A 26,738-nucleotide genomic window follows, 5' to 3' on the forward strand; every position below is an offset into this window, starting at 1 on the left:
ATCCTTCATCCTTCACCCATCTGTGGCTCCCAGCAGGCGCCTGCTTCCCCTGTGAAGGTGGGTCGGAGGTTTTCCTTTGGCTTCTCCAGTGGGCAGCTTTTCAGTGAAGCGCTGAATTTCTACCCTGTCTATTGCAAATTCAATAGACTGTTGAAAACCCTGTTCAAAGCAGGAGATGTCTGATGTTGCCAGGGTGTTGTATTCAGACTCGTTTTTCCATCAGGTGTGTTCAGATAATCATTTTCTATCCTGCACCCTTTAAATCCTGAGATTCTTAGCTCAGCTCTGCCCAGCTCTCCTGCTCATCCCTGCAGCCCACAGAGGGTCACCAGAAGCACCGATGGTTTATGTATGGAGTCTGTAGGTGCAGAGCTTGATGGGCGTTGCTGCTGGTTTCCCTCTGGTTTACTTTCCTCATCTGCAAGAAGCAGTAAAATCTGAAGCTGGCTCAGTTTACCAAAGGTCTATTGAAATGTTTAATTTTGGTGACAAAACTTCGATAATCATTAAGGGAAGCCAGAAAGTGTTGGCTTTGTTACCGACTGGCTTTCAGGTTAACTACAAAATGGATCCACTTAGGTGTTAAAAAAAATCCGTCTACTCGAAAGAGAAGCAGCCGAAGGGTTTTGCAGAGATGCTTAGAGGTGCTGAACCATTTTCAGATGATCAGCCCCAGAGCTAAAGCTTTTCTGACAGCCAGCCCTTTTCTGGGGCCCGTCAATAGGATGAGCGCTGATAAGGGACTGGTGTTAGAACTGCCCTGACAAGGTGGGTTTCTTCTTCTGTGTTCTAAAGGGTGCAAAAGCAAGAGAGAGAATTCTGTCAGACAAAAGGGTCAGGCTTTCCGCCTCGGGTTCCTCCAAGTGAGTGCCCGCAGCCTTCTCCGGACCCCAGCAATGCCCATTCTCATCTCGGCGTGCAGGGAGAGCGCTGAGATGGTTTTGCCGTCGTCAGCGGTTGTTGGTTCTCCCTCGCGCCAGGCTGCGGTACGAGCATGGAGAGGGCTCACCAGAGGCAGACTGCTAGTAAAGCTTGTCTGTTTTCCTCCTGATACTTGAGCCATGTTAGCAAGGTGCCAAATATTGAGCTGGATGCTGAAATCTGGATTTCCCAAAGTCGCTGGCCTTCTCTAGCATATTTGTTTAACTTTTATTGAGTTTGTGGTGATTGTTTTCTTGCAGTTATTGTGATGAGGAAAAATGCTTTGAGCATTGGCCCAGGATAATCTCTTATCTCGACTATAGACGTGGAAGAATTTTAACATTTCTGGTCATCGTGGTTTCCATTTGAAAATATCCAGGGTCTGCTTAATGGAGCCCACGTATCGCTTTGCACCGTCTGCAGCAATGTCACAGTCGGCTGCACAGGCTTAACGAATGAGAGGTTATTCATGAGCACTGGGGGAAAATAACGATGAGAGTTGAGAACATAAACCTGCAGATTTCAGCGGCCTGATGTTTCCTGAAGGACACTTCCAGCAGCAAGGATGTGCGTCTCGGAACCTGGCTGAGGACAGAGAGGGACCTGGCGGCAGAGGGAAGGTGCAGGGATGCTCCTGGGCTTTGTTACTCCCCAGAGAGGAGGAAAATCACATAGAAGCAGATACCTGACCTGCACATTTAAAATTCAGAGTAGAGCTGATGGGTTCATTTGTCTTGCTTTATATTTCTGATGTCCCCCATTCTGTTTGGCTTCCCTAAAGATGGGGTTACAGGTCCTGGGGTAACACTTGCGTCTTGCTGTGGATCTGAACCTCTCCAGAGACTGCGGGTGCCGAGATGTGCGGGGGAGGCTGAGGACCATCTGCAGAAGGCTGTGGTATTGTGTAACCAGTTACTTCTGGTCTCCTTCTGGTAAATATCAATGCTTATTATGCAAGAAGCAATGCTAGCAGACTTTGGAGGCAAGCGCAGCAAGGGCTGGACCCCTCACTGCGTGGCAGGGACAGTGTGCTGGGGCTCAGGTCTCTGGAGCCATGGATTTTAGTTGCATCCTGGTGGGATCACCTGCCCATTGGGTCTATCCGCTCCAGGATGTTTGATACATTCAGGATCTCAGCTGAAGTGCGGGTGGAAAGCTGATTTCAAGTTGCTTCTCTTAGAACCATAGAATCGTGGAATGGTTTGAGTTGGAAGGGACCTTCTGAGGCCATCTAGTCCAACCCGTCTGTGATGAGCAGGGACATATTCAGCTGGATCAGGTTGCTCAGAGCCCCATCCAACCTGGCCTTGACTGTTTCCTGGGATGCAGCATTGACCACCTCTCTGGGCAACCTGTTCTCTTTAGGATGTTTGTTTTGGAATCTAGGCCACAAACTCTGTGCTGTGCAAATCCATAATTTATTTATTATCTACTTTAGAATGACAAAGAGGGGAGATCATCGGCAATATTAGCTCCGTTCACTAAACAATCTGTCACGAAAGCAACTGTTGGCATCACTTCTGTGGGTAATCTTTAATTTGGACAGTTTGAATTAAGACATAATTCTGGTGCGCTCTGTAGTGGAGATAGATAAAGACATAGATATAAAATTACTCTCTTTTTTTTAATATGGAAGTAATGGTGAAGAGATAAATAGATGAACGCTTCTAATTTGCTTTAGGTTTAACGGCTCCTTCCTGTTCTCGAAGGTTACACTATTATTAACTGTTCAGAAGTGTCATAACCTATTTTTTCAGTTCTGTTGGTAAACAGACTAATAAAGCACGGAAGACCCAGCTGTTCTTGCTTTACTGGAGATTTCGTCAAATGCCTCATTTTGCATTTAGTTCTTATTTCTCATTTAATTGTTCCCATAAGAAGAGAAATATTCAGCATTGCCCTCATTGCTAGATCCAAGAGTAAAATCTACAGATGAGAATAACCTGACTTTGATGTGAATTGGCAAAAGAAATCAATCATGGAGATGACAGGAGGGTGGCTGGAACAAATCCGCTCTTAAAAGAGTAAAATAAAGGACAGGAACAAGAATCATCTTAACACCAGTCCTACAAATTACTCATGTTTGAAACAGGAGCGGATTGCACATGTTGTCTCAAACCCTACTCTACCCTTGGGTGATGTGTAGCTTGGATTTTCCATGGATTCAAATTGCTTGCAGCCGTCTGCCATTTCAGAGTAGAGTTGGGAAGTGTTGAGTGCTGACTCCTAAATCTTGCTGCATCTTGTTCACTGCTTTGAGCAGCTCAAAAGCCAGACGAAAAATGCTGGGAGAGAGAAGAGAGAAAGGCTCGGTGTCACAAAGAGAGATGAACCAAATTTGTCTGCTTCACATTTGGATCTCAGACTTTGCAGCAGCATAGTGCAAGGATTTCTTTCGGAGATGGAAGCCAAGGATTTGCCGCTATCTGATCATTTTTGCTGCCTTAGCAGGCATGAAAAGACCTTGAAGTAGGCTCTGCCATCCTTCATCCGCCAAAGAGCACCCCGAGCTGCCGCGGGCTGCGCAGCGGTCGATACGCTGCTGTGTTTTTGCCCATCTGGATGTAGGGATCGCAGCTCTGGGGGGCGAGTAACCGGCAGCCCCCGTGAAGGGGGAGCAGCCGGCGGCGGCTCTGGGCTGTCGGGGAACAGCCCCAGCGCCCGCTCAGCCTCAGCGGTGTCGACAAGGTGATTTAACGCCTCGCTCACGACGTCTCTTCTCGCCGGCTTCCCGCCAGCTTTGTCCGGTCGGAGGATGCGGCTCAGGAGGCTGAGCGATCCCACTCCTCTCGTGTTTCAGAGCTGCTTGGTGTCTCACGCTGTGCTGTTGCTTTCTTTTCTCTGGATGCGTTTGCTTCTTTCGCACGTGCGCCCTTCCCTGCTCCGGCGCAGGAAGGACCCTGCTCTGCCCGGACCCTGCAGCAGCCCCTGCCCAGCTCTGCCGTGGCCGAACGGAAAGGGCAGAAGCCCTCCCGACAGCAGCGAGCCACGTGCGAGGAAGCACTCCAGGCGCGGAGATGCGCGTGCTTGTCCTGGGGCTCCCACCTCACCAGTGGCCCTGGGCAGGTCGTGGTGAGACGGCAAATGATGCTGTCCGAAACCCAACCGACGAGACTCAGCCTGGCGCGGGAGTCCCGGCACCCCTTCATGCTGCAGAACTGTCTCGTACGTTGGAAACTGTGTTGAAAAATCAGTTTTACCTACAAAACAGGCAACAGAGAAAAACCTAGAGACATCAGTAGGAGCAAGCGTAAGGTATCTGCTATAATGCAGGTGTGAGCAGAGAGCTCATCTGAGCATGGATGTGCAAGCACAGAAGGAAACTTTCTTCAAATACCTTTTTTCTCTCCTTCCTTCCTTCTCTTTTCATGGCATGGAAATTCCTTATCAGCAAGAGAATGAGCTTTATAGTGACTCTTGGGAACCACTGAAATGGGTAGGAAAGGTCAAATCGTGGCATTGCTAACGCGTGCTTTTGTTGGAAATGACCTGGTACCACCATCGCATGCTCCCTGGTGGCTGCGGCACAGCTGGGGACCTCGGTCAAGCTCTGCAGCTTCACGAGCCTGGACCTCCCCTGCCCTCCACCTCTTTTCCTGCTGGGTTGGTGTCATGTTCAACACTAATTTCTTCAAAAGCCGGGCCAGCATCTGAATGTTCTAGCGGGAGGATGAGCTCCTGCTAAGGATAAGCTCCTCCTTCACACGTTGGAGAGCTCAGCCCTGGCACAACGCGTGGCCAGCTCTGCCAGGGAGCGAAGGCACAGTCGCGAGGGGACCGATCCCGGGGCCAGGCGGTTTCACTCGCACAAGATGCTTTACTAATCTGCTTTATTTCATATTGCGTGTCTGGCTGCTTTTCTGTTGCTTTTTGACATGACGACGAGCTCTTCCAAGCGCTCTCCTGTGAGGCCGCTGTGGATGTTCAACATTATGCCTGTGGCTTCGGGGACGTTAATTTCTAAGGCGTGCTTCTGTAGGAAAACAGACTTGCAGAAATAATATCAGCGTGTTTATTTTCTGCAGGGTTTATAGAACCTAATGTTCTCTCTGGCATCTGGCTATTCCAGCGTGTTTTAGCTGCATTAAACAGTCAACAATCAGCAGCGCAAAGGCTGGAGTTCCGTGTGTATGGGAGTAATGAGGCAGAGTCATGGATTGCTCCCTTTCTGCGCAAACACTGAGTGGCAATCTTGATAACAGGCTTTCAGGTAATTATCGCTGTGTTTCAGAACATTTTGCTATATACGTATGTGATGTATTTGAGTTTTAGTCTCCGTGTTTTGCTGTGGAAGGAGCACAGGAAACGTTTCACGGGCAAGGGTGCCGAAGTTGCTCTCTTGTTTCTGTTTTCTTATCAGCAAAACATAAATCTGCAGCTTGCTGACAATGAAACCATATGGTGACTCTGACAAACCGATTTTGCAACGCATATAATCCTGGCTGTGCATGTGGAGAGATATTTTGGATTGTGTTGTCTTAATTCTTGCATTAGCCTCTATTTTTCAGTGCCTGGAAATTACGTATGTGGGTACTTCTGAACCCAGGGGCTTGGACAAATTAAGAATTTATGGAGTACGCTGCACCACTTTAGTCTCTTTACTGTGAGGACAGTTCTTTGTCATATGAAATGATCTGTTTATTTGCAACAGCCAATGCCCTTCTTGTGTGTTGGCAGTGGATTCAGATAGAATCACGGAATGGTTTGGGTGGGAAGGGACCTTTGAAGGCCATCCAGCCCAACCCCCTGCAGTGAGCAGGGACAGCTTCCACTGGATCAGGCTGCTCAGAGCCCCGTCCAGCCTGACCCTTGTTTCCAGGGATGGGGCATCGACCGCCTCTCTGGGAAACCTGGGCCAGTGTATCACCACCCTCAGTGTAAAAAATTTCTTACTTACATGCAGTCTAAATCTCCCATCTTTTAGCTTGAAACCATTGCCCCTTGTCCTGTTGCAACAGGCCCTGCTAAAAGCTCTGTCTTCATCTTTCTTATAAGCCCTCTTGAAGTCCTGGCAGGCTGCTCTAAGGTCTGCAATAAGGAGCCTTCTCTTTCTGAGTCCCTTTTGAACACTGGGTGTCCTTTTAGTGTGAAGCCAAGCTAAGAACTGCCTTTGTACGAATCAGCTCTTGCTTTACAAGAAGCTGCAGCAGCAGCTGTAGGAGCTTGAAGGTGTTTGGCCCTTAGTGCCCTGAAGGGAACTGGCCGGCTGATGGCTGATGGCCATCTCGGTTCACCAGAGCCAACGGTGTACGTTGGCGTGGCCCGCAGACTGGGCAAGGCGGTTTGTTCATCCTTTTCAGTGAGAGTCCTCACAACTTCTGTTGGACTTCCAAATAAATAAATAAAAATATTTCCAGCCTTTGCTTCATAGGGATGTGTCAGCAAGTAGGTTTTCTTCTTGAGCTTGGAATCAGTAGCCAGCAACTGAAAGAGTAAGCAGAGCACGAGCCTGGGAGTGGAGAACAGCAGTGAGGAGTAATGGGAACTGGGCGCTGGAGACACGTATCCAGCTAGGAACGATGCCATGAGGCTAATTAGAGGTAAATAATACAGCATGGATTTTGATGTTGATTATACGCCAAGTAGAAATGGCCGGCAGGCTGTTCATTCCTCCAGCATTCCTCCTAGCTTTAGGTGCTGGCTGTCAGGCATGGGTCTGTGGGGTTTGAGATGCAGCTATTGCAGAAGCTACGTGAGCAGTAAATTAGGAGTTTCACTTGATTTTACATTTCTGGGTGCTAACAGTTACTGCAAACCAAGACCTGAACATGACATTTTCTGGATAGTTAGGAAAGAAGTATAAAGCAAGATGTAAATCTGGTCAGCAGAAATTTTTATGCGGTATTTGTGTTTTACTTCAGGAGGCAATGCAGCCTTTAACACAGCCTCAGCTGAAAACAAAATATCAATATATTCTATTTTAAAAAAAATCAATCTTGATTGTAGTAGATTTAGTGAGAGAAACACTCCTGAAGAGTATTCAAAGAATAAATCTATATGGAACATCTCTTTGTAGAAATAGAAGGATGGAAGCTTATCTAAACGATGATTTTCTGGGGATAGAAGGGTAAAATTAACCGACCAGAACAGCGAATGCAGCAAGTAACTGCAAAAACGCTATGGATAGTTAATAGCAAAGAATGCTAGAGCTTATGGAGAGATTTTGCAAATCAGTTATTAGAAGACCATTGCTGATGAAAATTAGGGCAAATTTCATCCGGATATTAAATCCGAACTTGGATAAAATTCACAAAGTCCTACTGGCAAAAATCCAGCTATGCATTTCAATAAAAGCATTTGTAAAAAGCAAAAAGCAGTGGCACATTTAATGCTTGGTCTTTGGTGGGAAGAAATTGTGTCGAAAAGCTCTTAGAAGAAGAAGAAATGGGATTTCTGCTCTGGCTAAATGCAGGTCCATGAAATGCGCCTGGTGAACTTTCAGCTCAGCCGCTGTGTAAAGCCAGGAGCAGAAGCTTTCAGGAGTTGAGCTCTCACGAGCTGTCGTTAAGACGAGCCTCTGGGGTTCCTGCCCTGACTACCTCCGTGTGGGAATGAGCCTCTGGGGATGACATAACGCTGTCGCAGCCCTGGCCAACGCGAGGAGATACACACGGCTTCACGGGACGTTACCTGTTAGAAACCTCTGTAGCGCTCAAGTGAAGAAAACCAGTTGAAAATCCACGGCTGAGGAATAATGCTGGCAAGGTCACGGACATTCCGAGGTTTTAATCACCATCGTGGGCAAGGATGGGGCAGGGAAGGGTCACGAGCACCTGAACTAGCTACAGCTTCACACCTTACCCAGGATGGTCAGCGCTGGATGGAATAAAATACGTCTCGAAAGAAAGGATCCAGTGCCAAGTGGTCTATTCTCTGGGGAGCAGAGGCTGAATAATGAGTCCAGGTAAGCTGGCAGGTTTGCTGAACGTGTCTAGTGAGGGCTGCTGTGGTGGCTGAGCAGATGTGCTTCGAATCAAATTTGGCTCCAAATTACTTTCTGCATCTCGCGCAGCTGGAAGTGTCACCCATGTGAACCCTAAGTATGTGATCTGGTGTCTAAAAATAGCCTTGACAGTGTAAAATGCAAAAAGGTAGGAATTTTGCAGTAAGTCTCTGAGTGATGAAGGTGAAAAGAAGAGCCCAAACTCATCACGCTCGTCTGACGTGAGGAGGAAGGTTGTCCACTGCGTGCCAGTCGTGGGATGCTGGAGGGAAGGATGAGAGGTGGAAGGAAATGACCCTCGACCAAAGATTTGCTCCTGTTGAGCAGGAGCTCAACCAGTTGCTGCCATAGTAAGAGGCTGAATGAAGTGGCCAAACAAACAGAAATAATCCGCGTGGAATTGAAAAAGGCATGTTTTTAAAAGCAACTCCTCAGTGCGTATTTACTCAGTAGATTAGACCAGTAATTGTCCCTGGCTTTTGTTTGGTCTGTTGCTGAGGTTTCTGGGGTTGTTAGGAGCGTTAACTGGAGATAGGCAGTAAGCCTGTCTGCTGCGGTTTGAGCGCAGAAGCTTACCGATAATTAATGACGAGAGGGGGGGCGTTAAGTATTAAAAATAAAATAGATTTGCTATTTGCACTGTGATTCTCCCAAGTTATTCTCAAGGAGGCTATTAAAGCTCGACATTTCTTCTTGCCTGTAAGTGTGGGAAGCATATTTTCCCCCTTTTAGTTGTTTTGTGGTTTGCCGTAGGGCTTGCAACTCCGGTCTTGCAACTGCAACCCAGTTGCCCCTGAGTCTGCTGAAGTCGTTTGGAAATCCAGCAAAAAATAGGGAACTCGGACGCTGACGCAGAAGCAGTGCTGGTATTTAGTAAATGTTAAAAAAAAAAAAAAAAGATTATGGAAAACAGCTTCCAGATTCTGTCAGTGCATGTGTACAAAACCAGAAAAATGTATTTACTGTTGTTATCTTTGAAGTATATCTGGATATTAGATGTTGTCTTAATGGCTAGTCATTAAAATTTGTGTTTAAAATGAGTGTGAAACGAGGAATGTTGTGACAGTAAAACCCAGCGTAGTCAGTGGCTGACGTTTGGTGGCCAAGAGGAGAACAGCTCCAGGAGTCAAAGAGCAGCTGTACGAACAGCAAAGAAGTGGAAAGAGAAAGGCCGAATGAGCACACGTGCTAAAAATGAACGACGTACTGTAAAGCAGAGTTTGTCACTTGAAAATGGAGAGAAGCTGAATGTGGATGTGCTGCACGTGTGTGTGTCTCTGTCCCCTCCCTTTAGAGAGGCTTTTGAACCTCCTGGCTCAACAGGTTAGAAAGAAGCAGATAGAGGGACTTGTTCAAACAATGTGAGATTAAGTAGTGGAACTGGCTGCCACAGGTTGTTTATGGCTAAAAGACTCTAAAAGAGCTCCAGAAGTCCAGAATTTGGTCAAGCGTTGGACCAGGCTGCCCAGGGCCGTGGAGGAGTCCCCATCCCTGGAGGGGTTCAAAAACCGTGTGGATGTGGCACTTCAGGACATGGTTTAGCAGGCGTGGTGGGGTTGGGGTGACGGTTGGACTTGGTGGTCTCAGAGGTCTTTTCCAACCTTAACGATTCGATGATTCTCTGATTTCAGCCCAGACTAACAGAGGTGCAGGAGGTTTCTGTAGGATCATGCAAAGATGCTGCCAAGCAGACTGAAATATGTGATCGATCCTTTAGGTCTTGCAGAGTTTGCATGGGGGGAAGATGTGTTGCGAGCACTCCCAGCATGGAAGGTGCCAGCCTGTGTATTTGACTAAACACGTCGAGTCCAACAAGACAAGAATTCGTAGGAGACCACGCCGCTCACAGAATGACTCTTTTGTTGTTTTTTTTTAAAAAAAAAGGCTTAGTACGTACCAGTCTAAGTGGTGACTGTTGTAACAGGAGCAAAACCCCGCTTTGTGCCGGCGGTCAGAGCAGTGGAGCTGTTGGGTGGCACCGAAGGGGGTTTGGCCCTGGGCTGGTACTTGGCCGAGCAGTCAGCGTCGCCCACGCCGAGGTCTGTTGGTGGTTCTGACCGTCGGCTCGGCCCGATTGACAACCTGATCGCGGTAAAACGAAAGCGGACCTTCGCTTCTGGCTCCGGCGCGGCATCGTCTCGCTCTGTTTTTGTTCCGCAGGGCAGTGCAGCCGCGTCGTCCCGCCCCAGCTCGGCACGCTGCAGATCGTTCACGGCAACGGCACGGCCGTGGGGACGGTGGTGACGTTCCAGTGCGCTGCCGAGCACCAGCTGGAGGGACCGGGCGTCATCACCTGCGTTTGGAAGGGGAACGGTACCCAGTGGACAGCCGGCGTGCCCTCCTGCAAGCGTAAGGTTCTTGCCAATCCGTGCCCCGTCCCTTTCGGCTGCATTGCGTTTATTTTGCCCTGCCTATCTCCTGCAACATTAGGATTAATTCTAGGCATCTGGGCAAGGAAAAAGACAAATTCCGTTGCCTTCGGTTGCCCCCACTGACTGTGATTGTGCTCCACATGTGTTCTGACATCGTTAATTATTGTGACACAGAAAAGACTCGGTTGGATTCATGTCTGGTTGCACGTCACCGACTCCGGTAGCGTTGCACCCGCAAGAAATGTGGCTCTGTAGCTGCAAGCTGTACCCTTCTTAGAAAATGTATAGATATTACCAGCTAATGTGCGAGCATATCTGCAAACCCTCTAATCTCCTGGTGTTCTTTTCTGAAGATATTTTTGCTATAAAAGAAATACAGCGGTATTTTTTGAACAATTTTAAGCTGTTGCCTGTGGGCAGCCACACGGGGCAGTTACCGTATTGACAAATAACATTTGAATGGCAACAACATTAATTACCTTTCCCGCTGCGTTCCTTCTTATTTATTATGAGGTTGACTAGAATTAGTAGGCTTGACTAGTAGAATTGAACTAGTAGAATTGACTAGAAGTAGGCTCAAGCAAAACACGGTACCTCCGAGCTTTGAGAACCTTAGCCTGTGTCTCAGAGCTGGTCTAATTGGAAATCACCAGTAGATGGACATCTAAAAGACACTCACCACTCTCTCACAAACTCAGCTGCTATTATGTCTCATCTGAGAGGCTCCATTAAAGAAAAAATGAGAGAAATCCTCCCCTCCAGAGGCCGCAGAAATAGAAGGCTTTGTGTGGAGCTCAGCTGGACCATTTCTGATGCCGGGCGTTGTGGTGTTGGGAGAACTTGATGAGTTTTGAAGCCAGACGTGCTTAGTGCTCCACATGAGTTGGCAGAGATCCGCGTTCCCACTCCTCCTTTTGGCTGGATAATTCCCTGCCAACACGGGGTCGCTGGGAACACTCAGCCCTGCAGATACTGTCTGTCCTCCCATCCTGCGCCCTTCCCCAAATAGAGGAAGACCCGTTGTTCGCTGTCTGCCACACAGGGTGTAATTATACAGAACTATCCTTGCTCTAAAGGGCTTCTTCCAACCCATTTACCCCTGTCAGCATTTGTATTTGTAGCTCCAGTCCTTGCTAACAATTGCTTAGGAGAGTCTGCTGGCTCGTCTGCATTTGATATGCCGACAAAGATGTGCTTTTCAGCTACCGCAGCGCTGAAGGCATTGCGTTTAATTACTTGCAGTGGTGAAATGCTTGTAGCATTTCATTAGTAGCTTATAATCAGGAGATTTTTAAATAGCCCAATTTGAGGCTTGCGTAGCTCTAAGCTGAAGCCACGATACCCTGGTATCTTGACACGTACGAACGCGAAAGTCCTCACTGAGCTGTTATTAGCAGCGGTGTGAAGCAGGTAGGTTTCAGCATGGTTTAATGAAAATGCGAAAGATAAATTCCTGGGCTGACCTTCCTGACGTGCTTCTGTGTTTGCTTTGCTGCAGCCATATCAAAATATGAGACTTTTGGATTTAAGGTCGCGGTGATCGCCTCCATCGTGAGCTGCGCCGTCATTCTGCTGATGTCCATGGCTTTTTTAACTTGTTGTCTCATCAAGTGCGTGAAGAAAAGTGAGAGGAGGAGGACTCAAAGGTACGTAAAGGAAAGATTTTTAAAACCAGTGTAAGACTGTACATCGCACGGACACCATCGCTGTGATAGCAGAGAGCTTCAAAGGACACCTCAATGATGATAATTACTTAAAATCCTTACTTGTAGGTCAGGCTTTAGGCACAGAAAGACTTGGATTTCAAGAGTATTTAGGCACCTAATGTCTGTTAATATCAGATGACCTCAGCGGGCCAGGGCAGATCTGGATTTACCCAGGATTATGCCGAAGCCGAACATACACGTCTTATTTGCTGGCCCAGTCCTTCTCTCCTTGAATTATTGAAGATTGGCTGTGTTTTCCCCCCTCTCTCTCTTTGCTTTTTTCCTTTGCTCTCCTTGAACACCGCTGGGAAAATTACTCTACCTATGCCGAAACCAGCAAAGCCCTCACCATCTGCGAAGCATACTTAAAGCTGTCACGACGCGGCGCTGGAAGGACGTAGGGACGTAGGGACGCAGCGGGCAGGATTGTAAACGGGCACGGGAAGGAGTACAATTTACCAGTCCACCATAAAAACTTGGTGTGAAGGGTGGCTGCGTGACCACCTCTGGCTGGACGCTAAAGCCGAGGCACTGTCATTCACGAGAGCGTCCATCCAGAGTCCCCCGCTGGAGAAGGCTTTCTGTGGGCGCCTCTTCTTCGGCTCCCTCTCGCTTCCCCTGCGCGCTGCGCCCGCCACCGCAGGCAGCTCCGCGGGGTGGCCGCGCGCCGCGCCGATGCCTGCCCCGCAGCCGGTAAGCTGCACGGCTGGCGGGTTTTAAGCCTCTTCTGGCTTCAGAGAAGTATTTGGAGCGTGGCGGGGTAGCGGTGGAGTAGAGGGAGACGGGGGAGGACACGAGTGAAGGTCTTTCTGCTCCGAGCTGTGTTTCATCTAGAGCTGCGTGGGAACCAGCTTAAGGGGGAAATTCTGTCGTTTCAAAGACTGAGTGTAACCAAAATACAGATTTTTTCTATTTCCCTTGAAAGGGTTTTGTGAGGCAAAAAAGAAAGTCTTTGGTGTCATTCATAATATCAGGTTTTCACTGACAGCATGAAATGATTTTTGAAATGAAAGGGTAGATTGGCATTTTTGGAATGGCTGCTTTTCTTTTTGATGAGACGATTCGTATCGAAGCCCTTATTTCTCATTTATTTGAAATGAAGTTTTGTCAAAATTAGCCGTTCGCATGACTTTGATGACTTGATACATTTCCCTTACGGACGAGAAGCCCTTCACACCAGACGTTGGACCTGGTTCTGTCACTGGGATGTAAAATGATTCCCATTGCTGGGAGCTTCTGCCCGTGTCCTCCCTTCCCTGACTTCTGAGGGAGCTGCTCCAACCCGGCCGGTCCACAACAGACCCCCGCTCCCAGGGGGGACCTGGGGATGCTGCAGACACGGTGTGGCTTGGCCCTGCTGCCCGAAAGCGACTGAGATGGTGTGGAAACTGTCCCTGTCACGCGAGACAGAGTGACGCATCCCTGCGTGAAGCTCGCTCGACCCGCAGCCCGGGCTGCAGAGTGCCGGGCGCGATGGCAGCGTCTCTCGTGTTGATGTGGCTGGAAAACGTGGATCGACTTTTTGGGTGCTCAAAGCATTAATCTGGAGAAGAGCTGCAGGCTTGATAACTTCATACAAAATGAGAATACTTGGTAGGGGATTAGTTAAGTGTCTCACAAAGCATCACTGAAAGAAAAGGGATCTGTACCTGTGGGGTAGGGAGGGTGTCCTCATCTTGCTTTCAGCTCTGAAGTCTGCCTGTCCCCTTTCTTTTGGCTCTTCTAGTTGGTCTGCTGGAAGAGCTCACCTCTGTCTACAAACCTGTGTCTGCCTGATGACCTTTGAAGTGCCATCTTGTGTTTTATCCTTGCATTTGGAAGGAAAAGGGACAAGGGCTGCTGAAAATCCTCACGTAGCTTAGCCTCCTGGAAGACCTTGTCCCACTGCGTAGTGGCCGTTTGCTTTGGCAAGAGCAGGACTGCATCCCGCGAGGACAGAAATGACACCAAAATCAGCATTTCCAGCCCTTGCGATCCAACCTTGTCCCAGCAGCTAGGCTGAATGTGGTCATCTGAATCTTAGACTTCTTTTAAAACCAAGAAAAGAAATAGTGATTTTTCTTTTTTTGCCCCAGAGTTGTAGAGAGCGGCGTGAAAAGCGCCCTGAGCATTTCCGACAGGACATCCTGAAGGCAACCGCGTCAGCCCTGCTCTTAACAAAGGCACCATTACCTGTCTTCTCCATTTTTGACTCAATTCATCTTTTACACCTGCCTGGTGATTTTTGAAACCTTAGGAATGGCAGCACTGCAAAAATTCGCAGAAAATACTATTTTTTTTTCCTTAAATGATTTTTTGCACAGAACCACAGAATCAGAGGATGTTCAGGGTGGGAAGGGACCTCTGTGGGTCACCCAGTCCAACCCCCTGCCCAAGCAGGGTCACCCAGAGCAGGCTGCACAGCACTGCGTCCAGGCGGGTCTTGAATATCTCCAGAGAAGGAGACTCCACAGCCTCCCTGGGCAGCCTGGGCCAGGGCTCCGTCACCCTCAGAGGGAAGAAGTTCTTCCTCGGGTTCAGCTGGAGCTTCCTCTGCTTCAGTTTGTGCCCGTTGCCCCTTGTCCTGTTGCTGGGCACCACTGGAAAGAGTTTGGCCCCGTCCTCCTGACACCCACCCTGCAGATATTTATAAGCATCTCTAAGGTCCCCTCTCAGCCTTCTCTTCTCCAGGCTGAACAAGCCCAGCTCCCTCAGCCTTTCCTCGTAGAATAGATGCTCCAGTCCCCTCCTCATCCTCGTAGCCCTCCGCTGGACTCTCTCCAGTAGCTCCTCATCTTTCTTGAACTGGGGAGCCCAGAACTGGACACAGCACTGCAGATGGGGCCTCACCAGGGCAGAGTAGAGGGGGAGGAGAACCTCCCTCCACCTGCTGCCCACACTCTTCTTGATGCACCCCAGGATCCCATTGGCCTTCTTGGCAGCCAGGGCACACTGCTGGCTCATGGTCAACCTGTCGTCCCCCAGCACACCCAGGTAATGGGGATGGTCTGTAGTCTTTACACATGCCACAGGATCTGGCCTGACTTGTGTCACTGGTGAAGCTCCCTGGGAACACTGACACAACATCATGCCTGAAGTGACTCTCCCTGTTGCCTGTAGTCACAAAATCCACTGAGTCAAACTGACATAATTACTGAGGTTTTGTTCCTTTGAACTACCCAGAGGTGCTCATAAAAAAACCGCAAATTTTTTTTTCATTTGATTGTTTTTTGAGGAGTGCTGGATAATACTTAAAATAACACTATTTTATGGAATCACAGAATCAGAGTCACAGAATGGTCGGGGTTGTAAGGGACCTCTGTGGGTCATCCAGTCCAACCCTCCTGTTGACGCAGGGTTACCTACAGTAGGCTGTAGAGGACCTTATCCAGGGGGGTCTGGAATATCTCCAGAGAAGGAGACTCCACAGCCTCCCTGGGCAGCCCGGGCCAGGGCTCCGTCACCCTCAGAGGGAAGAAGTTCTTCCTCGTGTTCAGCTGGAACTTCCTCTGCTTCAGTTTGTGCCCATTGCCCCTTGTCCTGTCGCTGGGCACCACTGAACAGAGTTTGGCCCCATCCTCCTGACACCCACCCTGCAGATATTTGTAAGTATATATTAGGTCCCCTCGCAGCCTTTTCTTCTTCAGGCTGAAAAGAATAATATTTATTCTTATTATTTTACAGAATAATATTTATGCTATTTAAGCACCCCTCCACCTTAAGGTATGTAAGCAGGTATTTAGGTCTCTGGAAATCTGGCTTACACTTGAAGTTCAGCATCTGTTTAAGTGCTGTCTTCAGTAAACCCGGATTTAGATTTAAACTTTAGTGGGTCAGGGCTGTGGTCAGATAACAGCTCAGATATGCAGCCATTTATCACAGTAATGTGTTTTATCCCTTGCTTTATTCGCAGAGATATGCAGCTGTGGTACCAGCTCAGAGCTGAAGAACTGGAGCACATGCAAGCTGCTTACTTTGGTTTTAAGGGAAGGAACAATAACAACAACAAGAAGAAACTCAGGAATAAATCCGTATTTGATGGTGTGACTAACATGGCTTACGATAACCAAGGCTTCCACAGGTAAGGCTATTGAGATGTAGCGGCTCTGAACGAGTTTGCGGAACAAATTTTACAAAGAGGATTCCTTGAAAATGCACTTTAAAGGGATGCCCCTGAGGAGGACGTGATGCCAGCGGGTTGTCAGGGCTTGTCCTTGAACTTGCCTGTCTCGTGGGGAATGAAGGTCGCCAGAAGGTGAGACGGCAGAGAAGCTGAGCGTGACCTCGCTCCTCACCGCTTCTTTCTTCTGTCCCCGGTGGCGCTGGTCAAGGCTGCTCTGCAGGGGAGGTTGCACCAGATTAACCGGAGAGAGGTTTTTAACGGGCTTTGTTAAACTGATGCTACAGCGCAGCAGGGAAGTCCCTGCTCTGCGTGGGTGAGAGGTGTCACGGTGCCAGCGTGGCCAAGAGCCGAGGAGGGCCGGCAGCTCCCGGGGCTGCGGTACGGCTCCCGGTGAGCCTCGGGCTCTGCCGCTGGGCCCTCGGCGACCGCGAGAGCTCGCTGGGGAAATGCCGTTCCGTTATCAGGGAGCGCGGGGCAGACGCCACGGGCCCCTCATCCGCGCGAATGCCCGCAGCGTGGGACCCCTGACCCTGGGCTGGGGCACAGAAATGTCCGCGCTGAAGTGAAGTGCGTCGCACGCAGTGGGTGCGTGGGTGGCGGGCACGGGTGTTTCTTGTGTCGGTTGACAATCACCTCTGAACGTGTCCAAACGGGTTACGCTGGCGGTGCTGTTGCCGGCAAAAGAAAATCGGGAAGATGAATGCGCGTGAAATTCTCGCCGCCGTTTCGCTGTTACCATTCATACAGACACACGTCGTTGTGTCTTCTGTATCCTTTGGGTTCTGCTCGTCGTCACATGTGATAATACGTAACACAGTCCTCGCTTGCTTTTACTTCACTGCTGGCTTGCACAGCTTCTGTGTACAGCAGTATCTGATTTCCCATGGTTACCTGCAGAAAACAATCTTATGCAGATTATAAACCTACTTCCATGTCACAGTGCAGCTGGAAATTATATTCAAATGAAGCACTTGCACCAAAGTCTGATGGCTGCTTCATCAGTTCCTCGCTTTGGGTGATTTTGGAAAGACAGATAAAGCTAATTAAATGCTGTTTATAACCTAAACACCTTTTAGAAGACTCAAGAGGCAATTTTTAATTTTAGGCAACTTCAATCAGCTGTGATGTTGCTGTTTTGTATAAGTGTAATCTGCTTTTACAATAACATGGATAAGCTTAGAAGGGGTTGTAAACAGAGGCTGGTGCTCTGCGGGAGCCTCGAGCTCCTTCTGGGTTCTTATCTGCACCACCCCGCGCAGCAGAAGCTGCTGTATTCTGTTTGCTGAATTCTGTCCACCTTCTCTTAACTGAAAGTAGCAGGGAATACGCAATTCCTCTGGATAAGCAGCTTCTCTGGGGCCAGTAATCAAGTTTATTATTTCTTTAGCAAACTGGAGCATGTACAAAATTCAGTGGGGAATTGCAGAGGGCTTGCAGAGGAAAGCCTGCGAGCACTTTTTTCCTGCACAGAACAATGCGCGTGCTGTGTTAAATACCGGTACAGATATCCGCCTCCTGACGCACGAGGTCCGCTGTTAATCAAGGTCTACTTCATTTCCACCGTGCAGAGGTGATGTGATCCCGGCTAATCACTAGCCGGAGGAACAGTCAGCTGGGAGAGCAGGTGTGTTAGTCTGTGCACCCCAGAGCCGAAAGTCTGGCTGTCTTGCACGTGGAGAACAGGCACCGCTTCTAATCAGAGATGGAAATGGCACTGAAGCTGTGACAGACTCTGAATAAAGCTGTCTTGGAATTGCTCTAGGAACTTTATCAGTTTGTACCTGGTTCCCTTCACTCAGTTAAGATCTATTTAATCAAGGTTAGTAAAAGATGCTAATTTCTGCTGTTTAATTCTGCTAAATGGACATATGCATAGGGCGAGATGTGGGAATTCTGCTGATGTATTTCATGCCAGCTCTTCGAGACAACGAATGATCTGTCAGCTTTGTGTTTCACTTGCAAGACTGACTTTTTGTGTGTAGCGAATCAGGCTAAGTTTCACCATCCTGTGCACATCCAGCACACTGGGCACAGCAGGACAGCGCAGGCAAATCCGTGGGGAGGTGCAAAGATGAAGCTGGCTTACGCTGGGAAGACCAGCATGGAAGAACGTGTTCACTACCTGGGCTATTTCTGCGGTACCTTTCTCCCTCTAACGTGAAGTGGATGGGTTGGCAGCCTATGCTGGGAGGAAATCTCTAACTGTGGGGGTGTTGCTGTAGTGGTGGAGCTGTTACAGCCTTGATTGTTTGAGGAAATAAATACAGGTGGTTGGAAAAAAGCAGCAAAACTGAGGGCAAGCGAGCCTGAAAGAAAACTTCTGTGTATTGCTGCATGCATGTGAACCAAAGCGTGCGTCCATGGTCACAGCCCAAAGATAATTTAACCAAGGCTCCTCGAGGAAGGTTCAGCCTGGACATTAGGAAGCATTTCTTTACCGAGAGGGTGGTCAGACCCTGGCACGGGCTTCTCGGCGAGGTGGTTGATGCCCCAAGCCTGTCAGTGTTTAAGAGGTGTTTGGACGATGCCCTTCACAATCTGCTTTAACTTTGGATCAGCCCTGAATTGGTGAGGCTGTTGGACTGGATGGTCTTTGTAGGTCCCTTCCAGCTGAAATACTCTATCCCATCCCACCCCACCCTACCCTACTCTATCCTACCCTGTCCTATCCCTGTGTTAATGTTTCAGACATTTGGAGGAATTTGTGCCATGCGTCGCTAGACCTCTGAGCAAATCAGAAATCCTGCTTTGTTTTTCTAATAAGGAGCTCTCCTAAGAAGCACGGGAGGCCGCCCGTTTTTTCCCTGCCTTTTTCAGGGCTGCAGGACGCGTGGTTCTCTGTGATACAGCCGTGGGACGTGGCTCAGCAACCCACTTAGCAGGGGAAGGCTGAGAGATGAGTGGTGCCCTTGTCTGAGAAAGGAGTGGGTGGAGGCTTGGCAATTTATGTCGTTTTTACGACAGCATTTCCTTTTCTTAAAGAAAACTGTTCTGCTGCTTCTTCATGTGACATATGAAGTATCTGGGAGAGTGAGAACTCCTCCACCCTTGAAGAAGACCCTCTTGAGTGCATCTTAGCCTATTTTTGACTAGAAAAGGATGTAGGTCATGCTGCTTTTCAGACTTAATTGAAATAGATTCAGAGATTAACTAGAGATTAACATTTTGATTCCCCACTTTACAGTATTTCTGATCCTTAAGAACAAATGAAATAAAAAGCCAATTCTTTCAGACAGGTACAATATTTGTTGTGGTTTACAGAGTTTAGGATTTATAAACTATCATTTTTTGAAGTGGTGCCTTAGTATGCCGATGAGATAAATTTGGCTTTAACGAGGTCACATAATGTGTGCTGATTATAGAAGGTATAAATAATGTAGAAGCCCAGCTGTTGGACAGTAGAGGCTCCAGTGTGCTGTCCTGGACCTGTCTGCCACAAAATGAGGTCTTTTTCCCCGCATGTTTGAGGCATGGAATAAATGTGATGAATATATAGGTTTGCAGGGAAACGCTGGATTTTTAGTGACAGCTTTTCTAATAATGAGCCCATTCTGGCTTCTGGGCTGCTTGAACAAATTGCTATAAAATGCTGAGAAATATGTCTACAAATACCTGGGATCATTAACTCCAGAGTGCAGTCACTGTTGATGCCACCTCTTTCATTTGGATGTAAGGAATCATAACAAGGATAAAAATGCCAATTTTTAGCAGAAAGTCTTATATGCAGGAGCTGCAAGCTTTTACAGCATATTTGCTCTTTCATAGTATTTGAAGAGCCAATGTTGAGCAGGGAGAGCCAAGTTACAAGGCATGGGGCCACTGGGAGGGGCATGCTTTGCCCGGCGTTGCTTCTCAGAAGTTCAGAGCATAGAGCGGAGATAGCAGGTTGCTGCGTGATGCAGAGGTTTGAGGCAGATTAGCCAAAGAAGAGGGTCTGTCATCTATGGGAGAGAGATTAGCTGTGGCTCTGGGCCACGTAGTTAGAGGAGAACAATGTGCGTGAGCCTCCAAACCGGCCCCCGGGAGGCTTGTGAGGCAGGGGCAGGGCTTGTCAGCACGGGGGTGTATTTGGAATAGCTCTCACAGCCCGACTGCAGTACGAAACAGGAGAAAAGTCTGAAATCACTCTGGGCCCCTCACTACAAGAAGGACATTGAGGGGCTGGAGCGTGTCCAGAGAAGGGCAGCGAGGCTGGGGAGGGGTCTGGAGAACAAGTCTGATGAGGAGCGGCTGAGGAAGCTGGGGCTGTTCAGTCTGGAGAAGAGGAGGCTGAGGGGAGACCTTATCGCTCTCTACAACTCCCTGAAAGGACGGTGGAGTGAGGCAGGTGTTGGTCTCTTCTCCCAAGTAACTAGCGATAGGACAAGAGGCAATGGCCTCAAGTTGTTCTGGGGGGAGGTTCAGGTTGGATAGTAGGAAATATTTCTTTACTGCAAGAGTGTTCAGGCACTGGACCAGGCTGCCCAGGGCAGTGGTGGAGTCCCCATCCCTGGAGGGGTTAAAAAAACATGTAGATATAGCACTTCAGGAGATGGTTTAGCAGGCATGGTGGGGTTGGGTTGATGGTTGGACTTGGTGGATCTTAGAGGTCTTTTCCAACCTTAATGATTCTGTGATTCTATGATTCTAACCTGAAACAGCAGCCTTCCCTTTCCACCAAGCAGCCCTAGCCATGCCTTTAAGAGGAATAGTAAAAACGTGGACAGTTGTGAGAGCACAGAGCACACCCTTTCTGGCGTGCAAAGACATTCAAGAAGCGGGCGCTCCACTGTTGGAGTCACAGCGTATTTGAACATCAGCGCACACAGAAAGATAGCTGTCCCAGGAGAAATACAGATAGCTAGTAACAAGAAAAAGCTGAGAGAGCTCGTTGCAGTTTGCATCAACTTCCTAATTATGGTAAGAAATAGCCTCACCTGGGGAGGCCTCTGTTTTCTTTGCTTTTTCAGCATCACGGTCCTGGAATAGATACTCCCTTGACTCAGGGATGTGCGGTTATTTTGCAAGGGAGAATTGATGGTCCGGTATTTTCCCCACTCAGGGAGAACTGAATTTAGCTGTAGACAAACTCCTTTTCATCCTCCGTCAGCTAAGACAACAAGCAAAAAGAAACTAGCCCAGCTCAAAAATACATCTAAAGAGCAGCAAAGAAATTTGGTGATTTTTTTTCTCCTGGTGTGGAAGCATTTGGAAGAACTTGTGCATTTTAGATTTGGACTGTTTTGAGGTGAATTATTTTTACACATCTCTAGGCCAGGTTATAAAACATTCTCTGTGAAGGAGCTGATCTGACTGCAGGAGTGAGTCAAATGGAAAAGCCAGTGTCTCAGTAGGTTTAAAGTTCTCCTTTCAGATATCCACTACAGCTGGAGCATATTATCAAGAAGAAAAAATCTCTTCTGCAGAGAAACAGCCTAGTATATTCTCCCACAGAAGATATTTTTAGTACCTGAAATTTTTGTAGTGGAGCCCTTTCTGACTCCAAGATGCATTACCAGTGTACCTGGCAAAAATCAAATAAGGACAATCCAGCACCAAAGATGTCCAAGTGAAAAGGCTTTGCAAAAAACCCAGAGCCAGCATGCTCTTAAGGAGAGGCGATTCGGCGTTCTCAGTGAGTCCAAGAAGTCAGGTGCAAGGTTGGTGAAATGAGCTCATAGCTTTGGCCTCCACAGTAAAATGAAACGTGTTTTCTTTTTCTCTTTGATTTAGTGGCTATAGTGGATGAAGTTTTCCACTACCTTGTGCAAGGGGCTGCGAGGAACGCACAAATCAGAAACTGGTGTTGCTCTAAAAGATGTTCCTGTCTGCCCAGGCTTGCTAAGGAGCATGGCTGTAAGCCAGAGGACCCTCTAGAAGTATGGACAAGGTGGGATGGGACACTTGGCCACATTGCTGCCTGGCCCTCTGCCCCCTTGAGGGCACTTTCCCAGCTGCTTTCCCCCTCTGAACACCTGAGTAGAAGAGATTAAGAAGCTGAAGGATCTGATGCCCTTCTGCTAGCAGGGTGGTATGGTGTAGATTTGCCACAGTGAACGGGGACAACACTTGAAGAAGTGCTCATACTCAGAGACAAGCTGCTGCAAAGCTCAATGGAAAACATAAAGTAGAACAGGAGAAACCCACCAGGACACCTAGAATGACTGCCAGGAGATGCATCAGTAGGAGAATTAAGGGGGCAAAGCATCTTCCACAGCGGTGACTTAGTGCAAGGCTGTTAGAGGTCCTGGGGAAGCCGATTTATCTGGGTGCTTTTAAAGGTCAGCTGTCTCACCAGAGAGCTGGACCCTTCTCTCCCTCCAAAAGATCCATGCATTCTCTTTTAGGATCGGCCTCGCTGCCAGAAATTGCTCTCGTTTGTCTGAAAGCTGGGGCGCGTGGAGCTCAGCCCCGCCGGTCCCTGCCGCCCAAGGCTGCGGTACGCGTGCGGGGTTGTTTGCACAGCGTGCTTGAATGGCTGCGTGGGGGCGAATTGTGGCCCTACCGCTCCGCTACGAGGCTTAAATCGCTCCCAGGGCTGCAGGAAGAGAGGCAGGACCGATCATCGCTGTGGTGTGGAATACTTCACTACATCAAGCATCCAGCAAAACGGCCGCAAAGAGCAAATGACTGGTTTGATACAGTTGTACGTCATTAATACAGAATCCCAGAATGGTCGGGGTTGGCAGGGACCTCTGTGGGTCACCCAGTCCAGCCCCCTGCCCAAGCAGGGTCACCCAGAGCAGGCTGCACAGCACCGCGTCCAGGCGGGGCTGGAATATCTCCAGAGAAGGAGACTCCACAGCCTCCCTGGGCAGCCTGGGCCAGGGCTCCGTCACCCTCAGAGGGAAGAAGTTCTTCCTCATCTTCAGCTGGAACTTCCTCTGCTTCAGTTTGTGCCCATTGCCCCTTGTCCTGTCGCTGGGCACCACTGGAAAGAGTCTGGCCCCGTCCTCCTGACACCCACCCTGCAGATATTTAGAGGCATTTCTAAGGTCCCCTCTCAGCCTTCTCTTCTCCAGGCTGAACAAGCCCAGCTCCCTCAGCCGTTCCTCGTAGGAGAGATGCTCCAGTCCCCTCCTCATCCTCGTAGCCCTGCGCTGGACTCTCTCCAGTAGCTCCTCATCTTTCCTGAACTGGGGAGCCGAGAACTGGACACGGTACAGTTCCCTGCATGTGCGGTGTTGGATTGTGTGGCACTTCGGAGAAGAGGCGAGGAGACCCAGCACAGGAGAGGGGCAGATTTCCTTTCAAACTTTTGTATAGATTGTCCCACCCTGCGGGTTGTCCCACCTTGAGCTTCCCCCTTCACAGAGGGGTTTTTCCGCTCCAGTTTGTTATTACTGTGCTCTGTGTTCCCCGCTGCCACCTTTCAGACACCGAGATCTCCCAGTACCTTTTGACACGGGTTTCAAAGAAAGATCAGGCAGGGGAAGTGAGCTGTGGTTTCGTCGTGGGGCCCTCTCACAAAGGGTAGGATGGCTGGCTGCCAAATTATACCAATTTCTGAACTTTGCTCTTAATTGCCATCACAGGGGGCATGGAGGGTGTGCGCACAGCAACATGTGCTTTCAATAAAGCTGCTGTTATTGTTTTCAGAATGCTTCCATGATTACCCCCAGGGTCTTGTACAAAGTCACCAGACATACAGCAATAAAAAACCCCTCCCCTCCTCCAGTATAAAAGTCTCTTTTCTGAGCCAGTGCCAGCACCGGGCAGCGCTGTGGCAGCCCCACTGCTCTGCGTTCTCACACTTCTCAATGTCCCATTAACGGCATCTTCCCTCCAGCTAGGAACAGCTCTCAAGTCACACAAAGTAAAAATTCTTGTCACTCCTCTAAAACCCGTTGGCAAATGCTATGGTGGCTGTTCTTCCTCCCCCCCAGATGGGAGCTCTGACTTTATCTGTCGGATAAAGGCTGTCAAATCAAACATCAGACGTGCTGGGCATCTAGCGAGGCTGTGCAGCACCTAGCATCCTTGGGTGGCTTTGCTTTCCAGGTAAGAGTGCAGGGAGGTCTTCTAATCCTCTTACCACGATGTTTTGAAGTAGCCCAGCTGGAAACTGGAGTTAAGGAACATCGAAGCGCTTGAAAAAAAAGTCACGGTTATTCGGGATAAAGTACGGAGCTCCCGAGGATGAGAGTGCAAGCTGAAGGTTGCGTCTGACTGATAGCCAGGGTGCGGAGGAGAGCCCGCTGCGAGCACACTTATCTGTCCCTGGCCAACACTGCAGCCCTCGTAACAGCTCTTCTCAGCCTCCGCTTAGGTGGAACTCCACTGAGTTCGCTGTCGCTCTGACCTCCGCAGGGTTCGATGTGCTGCCGTGAGCGGAGGGTGCCTACCCTCACCTCGTCCTAGGCTTGTCTCCGTCAACGGAAGCAGAATAGTTCCCCAAATGGGAGGAAGAGGATGCTTAGCCGGGAGTGTAGTCATCCTCCAAAGTACAGTTTTAGCCAGTTTGGCTTTCTGAGTTGGGGTGGACTGTGGGTAGCTGCAGAGTTTCACAATGCAGAGCTTTATAAGAGAGGATGTCAGGGCTGGGATGAATTCTGCCCGGGTAAACTCTTGCACAGGAACCGGCATACCTAGATTTGAACTATAATCCTGGCAAGGCTCTTTGCAAAGGCTGTGGCTACCCCATGCAGAACTTCATCCCCGTCTCCTCCCCGTACACGCTCTGCTGATTTGGTTTTTATTTTGTAACGATTGACTGCCACTTTGAGGAGATGATACTGAGTTCCTCGTACTATGAAAAAAAAAATAAATGCACAGTAGCAAGTATCTCGGAGGCTTTCTTTCAGCAGTGAGATCTGCAGCGTTACTCCACAGAGCGTCTGTTCCCTGACGGCAAGCCCCGGGGGCACTCAGGCGGGTGTTCCGGTGTCCAGCACAAAGATACCCGAGGGCTTGTTGATGCGCCAAGATTACAAGGCACAGGTAAATCAGTACTGCTCAATGCAAAGTGAGTAAAGTTACTAGGCTGTTTTTTTGAGAAATAGGTGAGTTTGTTGTTGTCCAGATTACAGGTGGGTAAATTCTACTCATCCGAGCACCTCCTTGATGAGTATATTCTGACTATGCTGGGACAGTGCCTTCTCGCATCAAATGCAGAGTTGTTTTAAGATGCCTTTACACTCTCTGACTGTAGCTCATACCCAAAATAGTTTTATAATGCATTATAATATAATATAATTCCAGTGAAGAGCAAGAATTATTCTCCTTTACAGGAAAGATGTATCTGCAGTGTACCTACTCTGTACCAGAACAGCAGGACCCCAGTGATTTGGTTTTATTTTCTGTTATTCTCCTGCAGTTCCCATACGTACGCAAGTTTCACGTATGAGCATTTCTGCTGGCTTTCTGCAGCCGATCACTGCAAAACGCAGCTTCTGTTTCCTGACCAGCTTTTCGTGTATGAAAGCATAAGACCACGTTCTCCTGGATGTGGGTGTGCAGGCTGCTGCATGCGGTGGCCAGCACCGACGTCTGCAGCGGAAGCTAGAGCAGCCCTGTGGGCTGGCTCATCTGCAGTGAACATGGGGCCAGCAGCCTCGGCATCTGCCCTGCATGTGAGCAGCTGCCGCGGAATGACGGACGTTTTACAAAAGCCCACACGCTCCGACTACAGGAATCTGTCACAAACCCGGACGGTCTGTGTCCTGCCTGCTCCTGGTTCGCAGAGCCGGGTGCTTAAACCCGCTGCGTCCATCACGCCTCTTGCAGCGGAGCTCAAGAGCAAGCTTTCCCTGAGGAGCTACTGGAGAGAGTCCAGCGCAGGGCTATGAGGATGAGGAGGGGACTGGAGCATCTCTCCTATGAGGAGAGCTGAGGGAGCTGGGCTTGTTCAGCCTGGAGAAGAGAAGGCTGAGAGGGGACTTTAGAAATGCTTATAAATATCTGCAGGGTGGGTGTCAGGAGGACGGGGCCAGACTCTTTCCAGTGGTGCCCTGTGACAGGACAAGGGGCAACGGGCACAAACTGAAGCAGAGGAAGTTCCAGCTGAACACGAAGAAGAACTTCTTCCCTCTGAGGGTGACGGAGCCCTGGCCCAGGCTGCCCAGGGAGGCTGTGGAGTCTCCTTCTCTGGAGATATTCCAGCCCCGCCTGGCCGCGGTGCTGTGCAGCCTGCTGTGGGTGACCCTGCTTGGGCAGGGGGTTGGGCTGGGTGACCCACAGAGGTCCCTGCCAACCCCGAACATCCCGTGATTCTGTGAGCCGTGTGTAGCTCACTGAGCATCCTTCCAGCAGCTCCTCCATCTCTGCCTGCCGCTGCTGCGCTGCCCGCGCAGTTGCCGTCTGGGTCCGCAGCCCGTGCTGGCTTACCCCCGCGCCGGGCGAACCCTGCTTGCCCGGGTGGGTGCGTACACAGCGTCCCGGCTTGTGGTCCCTACTGGGGCTACCACAAGCCACAATGTGGCTGTGCTCCTTTGGCACCGCTGGCAGCTCTGCAAAGAACACCTTGAATCCCACTGGGCTCGACTGGCTCTTGCGCTCCCAACAGTGCTCCGCTAACCAAGCAAGGACTTTCCTTCTGCATTGGTCTCAGCGCTCGAGTGTTCTTAGCAATACTCTCCAGGTAGCGTAGCATTGAGTTGGAGCTGCGACTCGTTCAGTGGAAAACAGACAAATGACGTCTGCCCCAACCCAAGTAAAGCCAACCTCACAAGTCTTTCCAAGGTCTGCCTCAGCTTGTAGAGAGCTGCAATGATTTG

The 26,738-nt window shown here is 49.3% G+C and overlaps 1 protein-coding gene across 3 annotated transcripts in view; it reads left to right on the forward strand.

The window, feature by feature from the left end:
* Positions 1-26,738, forward strand: part of SUSD3 (sushi domain containing 3) — a 37,439-nt gene that overhangs the window by 9,884 nt on the left and 817 nt on the right. For 2 of the 3 annotated variants that reach the window (XM_075432903.1, XM_075432901.1), the window contains exons 2-4: positions 10,025-10,213; positions 11,735-11,882; positions 15,835-16,002. In XM_075432903.1, the coding sequence (XP_075289018.1) occupies positions 10,025-10,213; positions 11,735-11,882; positions 15,835-16,002 (505 nt within the window). Of the gene's footprint in view, positions 1-5,019; positions 5,132-10,024; positions 10,214-11,734; positions 11,883-15,834; positions 16,003-26,738 lie in introns of those variants that run through there. The other variant, XM_075432902.1, reaches the window with a different exon arrangement.

The sequence above is a fragment of the Opisthocomus hoazin genome, chromosome 11 (assembly GCF_030867145.1).
Source record: "Opisthocomus hoazin isolate bOpiHoa1 chromosome 11, bOpiHoa1.hap1, whole genome shotgun sequence".
Classification (NCBI taxonomy): Eukaryota; Metazoa; Chordata; class Aves; order Opisthocomiformes; family Opisthocomidae; genus Opisthocomus; species Opisthocomus hoazin.